This window comes from Aedes albopictus, chromosome 1, assembly GCF_035046485.1.
Source record: "Aedes albopictus strain Foshan chromosome 1, AalbF5, whole genome shotgun sequence".
Classification (NCBI taxonomy): domain Eukaryota; kingdom Metazoa; phylum Arthropoda; class Insecta; order Diptera; family Culicidae; genus Aedes; species Aedes albopictus.
Window position 1 is genome coordinate 237,897,338 of NC_085136.1, and position 12,221 is coordinate 237,909,558.

The 12,221-nt window shown below is 43.6% G+C and overlaps 1 protein-coding gene across 1 annotated transcript in view; it reads right to left on the reverse strand.

Annotated features, from left to right (window-relative positions):
- LOC134291335 (uncharacterized) overlaps positions 1-11,966 on the reverse strand; it is a 12,682-nt gene extending 716 nt beyond the window's left edge. The window contains exons 1-2 of the mRNA XM_062858970.1: positions 9,224-11,966; positions 8,979-9,181 (exon numbers count right to left, since the gene is read on the reverse strand). Of these exons, the coding sequence (XP_062714954.1) occupies positions 8,979-9,181; positions 9,224-11,966 (2,946 nt within the window). The remainder of the gene's footprint in view (positions 1-8,978; positions 9,182-9,223) is intronic.
- Positions 11,967-12,221: the final 255 nt, after the last annotated feature.

Genomic DNA, 12,221 nt, shown 5'->3' on the forward strand with positions numbered 1-12,221 from the left:
CGGTCCAGAATGTCAAATTGTTTAAAAATCCATATTCACTAAAACTGATGTGGTCCTGTTGACAGTGTGCACCCAAAATAACCAAAATTGGCATTTTATAATATTTCGCTTCCTGAGGGGGCGGTCCAGAATGTCAAATTGTTTAAAAATCCATATTCACTAAAACTGATGTGGTCAGGGCGTTGACAGTGTGCACCCAAAATAACCAAAATTGGCATTTTATAATATTTCGCTTCCTGAGGGGGCGGTCCAGAATGTCAAATTGTTTAAAAATCCATATTCACTAAAACTGATGTGGTCAGGGCGTTGACAGTGTGCACCCAAAATAACCAAAATTGGCATTTTATAATATTTCGCTTCCTGAGGGGGCGGTCCAGAATGTCAAATTGTTTAAAAATCCATATTCACTAAAACTGATGTGGTCAGGGCGTTGACAGTGTGCACCCAAAATAACCAAAATTGGCATTTTATAATATTTCGCTTCCTGAGGGGGCGGTCCAGAATGTCAAATTGTTTAAAAATCCATATTCACTAAAACTGATGTGGTCAGGGCGTTGACAGTGTGCACCCAAAATAACCAAAATTGGCATTTTATAATATTTCGCTTCCTGAGGGGGCGGTCCAGAATGTCAAATTGTTTAAAAATCCATATTCACTAAAACTGATGTGGTCAGGGCGTTAACAGTGTGCACCCAAAATAACCAAAATTGGTATTTTATTATATTTTGCATCTTGAAAAAAAAATTTTTTTTTTTTTTGAACTGAAGAGCTGGTTACTCAGTGAGTAACTTGGAGTAACCACGATGACACCACTGCCCGAGGGGGCGGTCCAGAATGTCAAATTGTTTAAAAATCCATATTCACTAAAACTGATGTGGTCAGGGCGTTGACAGTGTGCACCCAAAATAACCAAAATTGGCATTTTATAATATTTCGCTTCCTGAGGGGGCGGTCCAGAATGTCAAATTGTTTAAAAATCCATATTCACTAAAACTGATGTGGTCCTGTTGACAGTGTGCACCCAAAATAACCAAAATTGGCATTTTATAATATTTCGCTTCCTGAGGGGGCGGTCCAGAATGTCAAATTGTTTAAAAATCCATATTCACTAAAACTGATGTGGTCAGGGCGTTGACAGTGTGCACCCAAAATAACCAAAATTGGCATTTTATAATATTTCGCTTCCTGAGGGGGCGGTCCAGAATGTCAAATTGTTTAAAAATCCATATTCACTAAAACTGATGTGGTCAGGGCGTTGACAGTGTGCACCCAAAATAACCAAAATTGGCATTTTATAATATTTCGCTTCCTGAGGGGGCGGTCCAGAATGTCAAATTGTTTAAAAATCCATATTCACTAAAACTGATGTGGTCAGGGCGTTGACAGTGTGCACCCAAAATAACCAAAATTGGCATTTTATAATATTTCGCTTCCTGAGGGGGCGGTCCAGAATGTCAAATTGTTTAAAAATCCATATTCACTAAAACTGATGTGGTCCTGTTGACAGTGTGCACCCAAAATAACCAAAATTGGCATTTTATAATATTTCGCTTCCTGAGGGGGCGGTCCAGAATGTCAAATTGTTTAAAAATCCATATTCACTAAAACTGATGTGGTCAGGGCGTTGACAGTGTGCACCCAAAATAACCAAAATTGGCATTTTATAATATTTCGCTTCCTGAGGGGGCGGTCCAGAATGTCAAATTGTTTAAAAATCCATATTCACTAAAACTGATGTGGTCAGGGCGTTGACAGTGTGCACCCAAAATAACCAAAATTGGCATTTTATAATATTTCGCTTCCTGAGGGGGCGGTCCAGAATGTCAAATTGTTTAAAAATCCATATTCACTAAAACTGATGTGGTCAGGGCGTTGACAGTGTGCACCCAAAATAACCAAAATTGGCATTTTATAATATTTCGCTTCCTGAGGGGGCGGTCCAGAATGTCAAATTGTTTAAAAATCCATATTCACTAAAACTGATGTGGTCAGGGCGTTAACAGTGTGCACCCAAAATAACCAAAATTGGTATTTTATTATATTTTGCATCTTGAAAAAAAATTTTTTTTTTTTTTTGAACTGAAGAGCTGGTTACTCAGTGAGTAACTTGGAGTAACCACGATGACACCACTGCCCGAGGGGGCGGTCCAGAATGTCAAATTGTTTAAAAATCCATATTCACTAAAACTGATGTGGTCAGGGCGTTGACAGTGTGCACCCAAAATAACCAAAATTGGCATTTTATAATATTTCGCTTCCTGAGGGGGCGGTCCAGAATGTCAAATTGTTTAAAAATCCATATTCACTAAAACTGATGTGGTCAGGGCGTTGACAGTGTGCACCCAAAATAACCAAAATTGGCATTTTATAATATTTCGCTTCCTGAGGGGGCGGTCCAGAATGTCAAATTGTTTAAAAATCCATATTCACTAAAACTGATGTGGTCAGGGCGTTGACAGTGTGCACCCAAAATAACCAAAATTGGCATTTTATAATATTTCGCTTCCTGAGGGGGCGGTCCAGAATGTCAAATTGTTTAAAAATCCATATTCACTAAAACTGATGTGGTCAGGGCGTTAACAGTGTGCACCCAAAATAACCAAAATTGGTATTTTATTATATTTTGCATCCTGAAAAAAAAATTTTTTTTTTGAACTGAAGAGCTGGTTACTCAGTGAGTAACTTGGAGTAACCACGATGACACCACTGCCCGAGGGGGCGGTCCTGAATGTCAAATTGTTTAAAAATCCATATTCACTAAAACTGATGTGGTCAGGGCGTTGACAGTGTGCACCCAAAATAACCAAAATTGGCATTTTATAATATTTCGCTTCCTGGGGGGGCGGTCCAGAATGTCAAATTGTTTAAAAATCCATATTCACTAAAACTGATGTGGTCAGGGCGTTAACAGTGTGCACCCAAAATAACCAAAATTGGTATTTTATTATATTTTGCATCCTGAAAAAAAATTTTTTTTTTTTGAACTGAAGAGCTGGTTACTCAGTGAGTAACTTGGAGTAACCACGATGACACCACTGCCCGAGGGGGCGGTCCAGAATGTCAAATTGTTTAAAAATCCATATTCACTAAAACTGATGTGGTCAGGGCGTTGACAGTGTGCACCCAAAATAACCAAAATTGGCATTTTATAATATTTCGCTTCCTGAGGGGGCGGTCCAGAATGTCAAATTGTTTAAAAATCCATATTCACTAAAACTGATGTGGTCCTGTTGACAGTGTGCACCCAAAATAACCAAAATTGGCATTTTATAATATTTCGCTTCCTGAGGGGGCGGTCCAGAATGTCAAATTGTTTAAAAATCCATATTCACTAAAACTGATGTGGTCAGGGCGTTGACAGTGTGCACCCAAAATAACCAAAATTGGCATTTTATAATATTTCGCTTCCTGAGGGGGCGGTCCAGAATGTCAAATTGTTTAAAAATCCATATTCACTAAAACTGATGTGGTCAGGGCGTTGACAGTGTGCACCCAAAATAACCAAAATTGGCATTTTATAATATTTCGCTTCCTGAGGGGGCGGTCCAGAATGTCAAATTGTTTAAAAATCCATATTCACTAAAACTGATGTGGTCAGGGCGTTGACAGTGTGCACCCAAAATAACCAAAATTGGCATTTTATAATATTTCGCTTCCTGAGGGGGCGGTCCAGAATGTCAAATTGTTTAAAAATCCATATTCACTAAAACTGATGTGGTCCTGTTGACAGTGTGCACCCAAAATAACCAAAATTGGCATTTTATAATATTTCGCTTCCTGAGGGGGCGGTCCAGAATGTCAAATTGTTTAAAAATCCATATTCACTAAAACTGATGTGGTCAGGGCGTTGACAGTGTGCACCCAAAATAACCAAAATTGGCATTTTATAATATTTCGCTTCCTGAGGGGGCGGTCCAGAATGTCAAATTGTTTAAAAATCCATATTCACTAAAACTGATGTGGTCAGGGCGTTGACAGTGTGCACCCAAAATAACCAAAATTGGCATTTTATAATATTTCGCTTCCTGAGGGGGCGGTCCAGAATGTCAAATTGTTTAAAAATCCATATTCACTAAAACTGATGTGGTCAGGGCGTTGACAGTGTGCACCCAAAATAACCAAAATTGGCATTTTATAATATTTCGCTTCCTGAGGGGGCGGTCCAGAATGTCAAATTGTTTAAAAATCCATATTCACTAAAACTGATGTGGTCAGGGCGTTAACAGTGTGCACCCAAAATAACCAAAATTGGTATTTTATTATATTTTGCATCTTGAAAAAAAATTTTTTTTTTTTTTTGAACTGAAGAGCTGGTTACTCAGTGAGTAACTTGGAGTAACCACGATGACACCACTGCCCGAGGGGGCGGTCCAGAATGTCAAATTGTTTAAAAATCCATATTCACTAAAACTGATGTGGTCAGGGCGTTGACAGTGTGCACCCAAAATAACCAAAATTGGCATTTTATAATATTTCGCTTCCTGAGGGGGCGGTCCAGAATGTCAAATTGTTTAAAAATCCATATTCACTAAAACTGATGTGGTCAGGGCGTTGACAGTGTGCACCCAAAATAACCAAAATTGGCATTTTATAATATTTCGCTTCCTGAGGGGGCGGTCCAGAATGTCAAATTGTTTAAAAATCCATATTCACTAAAACTGATGTGGTCAGGGCGTTGACAGTGTGCACCCAAAATAACCAAAATTGGCATTTTATAATATTTCGCTTCCTGAGGGGGCGGTCCAGAATGTCAAATTGTTTAAAAATCCATATTCACTAAAACTGATGTGGTCAGGGCGTTAACAGTGTGCACCCAAAATAACCAAAATTGGTATTTTATTATATTTTGCATCCTGAAAAAAAAATTTTTTTTTTGAACTGAAGAGCTGGTTACTCAGTGAGTAACTTGGAGTAACCACGATGACACCACTGCCCGAGGGGGCGGTCCAGAATGTCAAATTGTTTAAAAATCCATATTCACTAAAACTGATGTGGTCAGGGCGTTGACAGTGTGCACCCAAAATAACCAAAATTGGCATTTTATAATATTTCGCTTCCTGGGGGGGCGGTCCAGAATGTCAAATTGTTTAAAAATCCATATTCACTAAAACTGATGTGGTCAGGGCGTTAACAGTGTGCACCCAAAATAACCAAAATTGGTATTTTATTATATTTTGCATCCTGAAAAAAAATTTTTTTTTTTTGAACTGAAGAGCTGGTTACTCAGTGAGTAACTTGGAGTAACCACGATGACACCACTGCCCGAGGGGGCGGTCCTGAATGTCAAATTGTTTAAAAATCCATATTCACTAAAACTGATGTGGTCAGGGCGTTGACAGTGTGCACCCAAAATAACCAAAATTGGCATTTTATAATATTTCGCTTCCTGGGGGGGCGGTCCAGAATGTCAAATTGTTTAAAAATCCATATTCACTAAAACTGATGTGGTCAGGGCGTTAACAGTGTGCACCCAAAATAACCAAAATTGGCATTTTATAATATTTCGCTTCCTGAGGGGGCGGTCCAGAATGTCAAATTGTTTAAAAATCCATATTCACTAAAACTGATGTGGTCAGGGCGTTAACAGTGTGCACCCAAAATAACCAAAATTGGTATTTTATTATATTTTGCATCCTGAAAAAAAATTTTTTTTTTTTGAACTGAAGAGCTGGTTACTCAGTGAGTAACTTGGAGTAACCACGATGACACCACTGCCCGAGGGGGCGGTCCTGAATGTCAAATTGTTTAAAAATCCATATTCACTAAAACTGATGTGGTCAGGGCGTTGACAGTGTGCACCCAAAATAACCAAAATTGGCATTTTATAATATTTCGCTTCCTGGGGGGGCGGTCCAGAATGTCAAATTGTTTAAAAATCCATATTCACTAAAACTGATGTGGTCAGGGCGTTAACAGTGTGCACCCAAAATAACCAAAATTGGCATTTTATAATATTTCGCTTCCTGAGGGGGCGGTCCAGAATGTCAAATTGTTTAAAAATCCATATTCACTAAAACTGATGTGGTCAGGGCGTTAACAGTGTGCACCCAAAATAACCAAAATTGGTATTTTATTATATTTTGCATCCTGAAAAAAAATTTTTTTTTTTTGAACTGAAGAGCTGGTTACTCAGTGAGTAACTTGGAGTAACCACGATGACACCACTGCCCGAGGGGGCGGTCCTGAATGTCAAATTGTTTAAAAATCCATATTCACTAAAACTGATGTGGTCAGGGCGTTGACAGTGTGCACCCAAAATAACCAAAATTGGCATTTTATAATATTTCGCTTCCTGGGGGGGCGGTCCAGAATGTCAAATTGTTTAAAAATCCATATTCACTAAAACTGATGTGGTCAGGGCGTTAACAGTGTGCACCCAAAATAACCAAAATTGGCATTTTATAATATTTCGCTTCCTGAGGGGGCGGTCCAGAATGTCAAATTGTTTAAAAATCCATATTCACTAAAACTGATGTGGTCAGGGCGTTAACAGTGTGCACCCAAAATAACCAAAATTGGTATTTTATTATATTTTGCATCCTGAAAAAAAATTTTTTTTTTTTGAACTGAAGAGCTGGTTACTCAGTGAGTAACTTGGAGTAACCACGATGACACCACTGCCCGAGGGGGCGGTCCTGAATGTCAAATTGTTTAAAAATCCATATTCACTAAAACTGATGTGGTCAGGGCGTTGACAGTGTGCACCCAAAATAACCAAAATTGGCATTTTATAATATTTCGCTTCCTGGGGGGGCGGTCCAGAATGTCAAATTGTTTAAAAATCCATATTCACTAAAACTGATGTGGTCAGGGCGTTAACAGTGTGCACCCAAAATAACCAAAATTGGCATTTTATAATATTTCGCTTCCTGAGGGGGCGGTCCAGAATGTCAAATTGTTTAAAAATCCATATTCACTAAAACTGATGTGGTCAGGGCGTTAACAGTGTGCACCCAAAATAACCAAAATTGGTATTTTATTATATTTTGCATCCTGAAAAAAAATTTTTTTTTTTTGAACTGAAGAGCTGGTTACTCAGTGAGTAACTTGGAGTAACCACGATGACACCACTGCCCGAGGGGGCGGTCCTGAATGTCAAATTGTTTAAAAATCCATATTCACTAAAACTGATGTGGTCAGGGCGTTGACAGTGTGCACCCAAAATAACCAAAATTGGCATTTTATAATATTTCGCTTCCTGGGGGGGCGGTCCAGAATGTCAAATTGTTTAAAAATCCATATTCACTAAAACTGATGTGGTCAGGGCGTTAACAGTGTGCACCCAAAATAACCAAAATTGGCATTTTATAATATTTCGCTTCCTGAGGGGGCGGTCCAGAATGTCAAATTGTTTAAAAATCCATATTCACTAAAACTGATGTGGTCAGGGCGTTGACAGTGTGCACCCAAAATAACCAAAATTGGCATTTTATAATATTTCGCTTCCTGAGGGGGCGGTCCAGAATGTCAAATTGTTTAAAAATCCATATTCACTAAAACTGATGTGGTCAGCAGAGATGGCATGCACCTCAGAGCGCTAAGTGAGAAGATAAAAAAATACACATTACACACAGCCTGCATGATGAGAAAGAGTGCGTGTGAAGAATTATCTTCTGCGTGGTCCGACTGCACGCGTTCGGCATCGTTGTCGCATCCCGCACGACGGTGAGCGCAGGAAAGCAAGAGAAATTACAGTCCAACACACAGCTCACATCGCAGCGCTGCGCTACTCTGTACTGCCGAGAGCCTACAGCTTGCAGCTCAGACAGCGCAGATGTGTAGCACATTCCTAGAAATGAGCGAAGCTCACGCAGAAGAAGTTGGAGCTCTGCGTCGTCTCGCGCAGCTCGTGTGGCAACTTACACATTCGCACACTCACGCAAAGTTTTACGGCTGAACGATGTGTGTTTGTTGCTGGTTCACATTCGTAGCAAAACAGAGCGGCGCACATTTTATTGAAGATGTGTACGCAGAGCTGTTTATCAGTGTATCTATGCCATCTCTGGTGGTCAGGGCGTTGACAGTGTGCACCCAAAATAACCAAAATTGGCATTTTATAATATTTCGCTTCCTGAGGGGGCGGTCCAGAATGTCAAATTGTTTAAAAATCCATATTCACTAAAACTGATGTGGTCAGGGCGTTGACAGTGTGCACCCAAAATAACCAAAATTGGTATTTTATTATATTTTGCATCCTGAAAAAAAAAAATTTTTTTTTTGAACTGAAGAGCTGGTTACTCAGTGAGTAACTTGGAGTAACCACGATGACACCACTGGTCCTCATCCGTGATGTTTCTCTCTGGAAGACACTGCGAAGGCCACGTAGACTTGTCGTTGCGTAGCCACATAGGACCGAACTTCCACAGCTCACTGTTGATCAACTCTTCGACGGTGACTCCACGCGAAACCATATCAGCGGGGTTTTCTTTCCCAGCCACATGTTGCCAGTGCGAACCAACGGTAGTAGCTTGAATCTCGGCGATTCGGTTCGCCACAAATGTCTTCCAGGTACGCGGGGGAGCCTTCAGCCAATGAAGGACAATTGTCGAGTCGGACCAAAAGAAACTTGCTTGAAATTCCATATCCAGAGCGTTGACGATCTTTTCGTACAAGCGAGAAGCGAGGAGAGCGGCACATAACTCGAGGCGTGGGATGTTGGTGGAGCTCAGGGGAGCCACCCTCGATTTTGAAGCGAGTAGACTCACTTGCACGTGCCCATCAGCGGCTTCGGAGCGCACGTATATGCATGCACCGTATGCGGTCTCAGACGAATCCGCAAAGCAATGTAACTCTGCAGATTGGAATCCACTAGCGAAGGCAAATCTTTCGAGTCGAAAATTGGTGAGATGGGGAAGCTGCTCACAGAATTGGGTCCATCTGAGCTGGAGATCTGGAGAAACTACGTCGTCCCAGCCCAAGGTTTGGAGCCAGAGATTCTGCATAAGAACTTCCGCCTCTACGACGACGGGAGAAATTACGCCAAGGGGGTCGTAAAGCTGTGCAATAGCGGAGAGGATGAGGCGTTTAGTTGGTGGTTGATCCTTTACGGTAACGGAGAAGTCAAAACGAAACACGTCCGCTTCGGGTTCCCATCGAATTCCGAGGGTTTTGATGCTTTCGTCGGGGTCGAACTTCATGGACGATTGCATTCCGAGCTCATCAGGAGATAGGCCAGCCAGAACTGGAAGTGAATTGGAGCACCACTTACGAAAACGGAACCCACCTTTTTGAAGCAGATCGCCTAACTCCTCACGCAGTTGGATGGCTTCTTCGGTGCTGTCGGCTCCTCCGATGAGGTCATCTACATACACGTTCTTCTTGATTGCCGCGCTAGCTTTCGGGAACGGACATCCTTTATCTTCGACGAGCTGCAAGAGGGTTCGTGTGGCGAGGAACGAGGACGGAGCAAGACCATAAGTGACTGTGCCCAGTTCATACGTTTGAATGGGCTCAGACGCGTGAAAACGCCACAGGATTCTTTGTAGTGGACGGTCCTGTGGATGCATCGAAACTTGGCGATACATCTTCTCGATGTCCGCCACCAGAGCTACCGGAAACTTCCGGAAACGAAGGATTAGGCTCAGGAGGTCGTCCTGAACCACGGGACCCACGAGTAGAGAATCATTGAGCGAGTGTCCGGAGCTGGTCTTGGCCGACCCATCAAAGACCACTCGCACTTTCGTGGTAGAGCTTGACTCCTTCAGGACGGGATAGTGCGGGAGGTAACAAGCCTTTGCATCGTCTTCTTCAGCTTCTTGAACCACAGCCATGTGGCCGAGGGTGATGTATTCGTGAAGGAAGTCGTGGTACTGCTTCTTCACACTTTCGTCTTTTGACAGTCGCTGTTCTAACGACCTCAGTCGGCGGGTGGCGAATGCTTTCGATAATCCAATCATTTTCTCGTGATCGGGGTGCTTTGGCATCCGGACGATGTAGCGACCGGTCGGATCGCGGGATACGGTTTCCTGATAGTAGTTCTCGCACTTCTGTTCCTCTACGGAGTAGTTTGGTCCATGCAGCTCCTCGATGCGCCAGAATCGCTCTAGCAGTTCGTTTACGGGGGTAACTGTCGCCGCATGACAAGTAACAACGGAGCGCTCGCCTGCTTCATGCGGATCTTCGAACTTCCCGGCAACGATCCAGCCGAAAACAGTCTCGACGAGCAAAGGACCATGGTTTGGTAAACGGAATCGTCCATCTCGGATGAACGAATAGAAATGTTCAGCGCCGAGTATCATGTCGACTCTCCTGGGAGTGTTGAAGTCGGGGTCAGCGAGAGCAAACCTGTCGGGAATGTTCCATCGAGTGGTGGAGAACGAAACAGACGGTGTATCGCTAGTCACCTTCCGAAACACCAGAAATTCCAGGGATTCGGCGAAATTTACCAGACGGGAGCGGATTTCTGTGCGGACTTCGTATTTAGCGTTTGTGTTAGTGCCATCAACTCCAGCGATCGGAACGTTGACGACCTTTCGGGGAAGGTGAAGTAATTGGCACAATCGTTCGCTGATTGCGTTGGGTTGGGAACCTGTATCCAGCAGCGCCCGGGCGATATGCTCTTGGCCGTAGACGTCGACGACTAGTAGCACTACTGTTGGCAGAATCACGCTGGCGTTGGATGATTTGGCCGTCGAAACGACCTCGGGTGTTGGGATTGCAGCGACCGCTGTCACTACGCTGGACGTGCTGGGCAACGGATTCTCGGAACCGCCATCAGATCCCTGCTTATCCACTTCAAATCGTCCAGGGTGAATCATGGAGTGATGCCGCCGCGAGCAGTGTTTACAGCTGAACTTCGAGCGGCAGTTGCGGGCAAAATGATCACTGCGGAAACAATTGCTGCAAAGCTTTTTGTCCGCCACCACCTTCATACGGCCCTTTGCGTCCAGACCGTTGAACACGGAGCAGTCGAAGATGGAATGTCTCTGCTTCTCGCATGCAGGGCAGTTTGGGAACGATTTGGACGATCCGTCAGAAGCGACGTTTGTACTAAGTCGGGTGGAGGGGAACTTCTTCGGAGCGGGAGGTTGGTTATTTGACTTCGACGGGGTGTGCTGAGGACGGTTGATTGAAATGGTCTCCAGTATGCGGGCTCGCTTTTGCAAGAATTGGACCATGTCGTTGTAGGTTGGGTGCGCTACTGTGGCGACGGATTCCTCCCACGCCGTGAGCGACGCGTCATCCAGTTTGTCCTCCAGCAATTCGATTAGGATTGAGCTGAATTGGTCCACAGGCTCGCCAAGTTGTTCGAGGACCTTCGTGTGACGCTGGAATTCATCCACGATTTTGTGCAGGGCTTCTACGTTGTTGTTCGGGATCTTCGGATGCTTCAGAAGGGCTCGGATGTGTTTCTTCCGAAGTATGGCGCGGTTCGAATAGCAGGTCACCAACGCATCCCAAGCGACGGCGTAGTTGTTCGCTGTGATCGTGATCGACTGAATCAAATTCGCAGCTTCGCCCTTCAAAGCTGCCCGGAGATAATGAAATTTTTGGACTTGAGATATCTCCGTCGACGAATGGATCATAGACACAAACGTATCGTGGAATGTCAACCAATGATTGAAGTCTCCATCGAACTCCGGTAAAGAAATTGTCGGGAGCTTCACGTTAGCGAGGGGGTTCGGAACCACGGGTGCAACTGGAGCCGCAGCGGGTGCAACGGGATCGGCGGGTGCTGGTAGCTTCGATACTAATCCAGCCTTTACACGGAAGTACATCTCCTCGACTGTACCGCATAGCTCTAGATTCTTTTGGACGAACTCTTCAGAGTCGTCCAATTCCTCGTATTCTTCTTGGACGATTTCGAACGCATTCCACACTTTCTCCAGTCGCTCCAGACGATGGGGAACTTCGCTTTGATGCTGATCGGGATCAAACTTGGTCAGGAACAGGTCCAACCGTTTAAGCGCTTCGACGACGTTCTTCCGCTTCACCTCTTTCGACTTCAATCGCTTCTCGTCCGGCATTTCTTCGACGACTTCCACACAGTAGGGCTGAAACGGTCAAAAAGACCCAGGAAGTACCGCAAAACGGGGGATAGAGTGATTGGAAAGGTACTCACCTGGTACCTCCAATCTCTGGAGGCCTTGTATTTTTCAAAAAATCTGGATCAAACAGCCAACTCCAACGAAACAGGTTGGGAACCTCTCACAGTCATCGGTTTGAGGTTACGTCGATCGGTCGGGGACGGGCAAACCAGTGTATCCTGGTCACGGCACCAA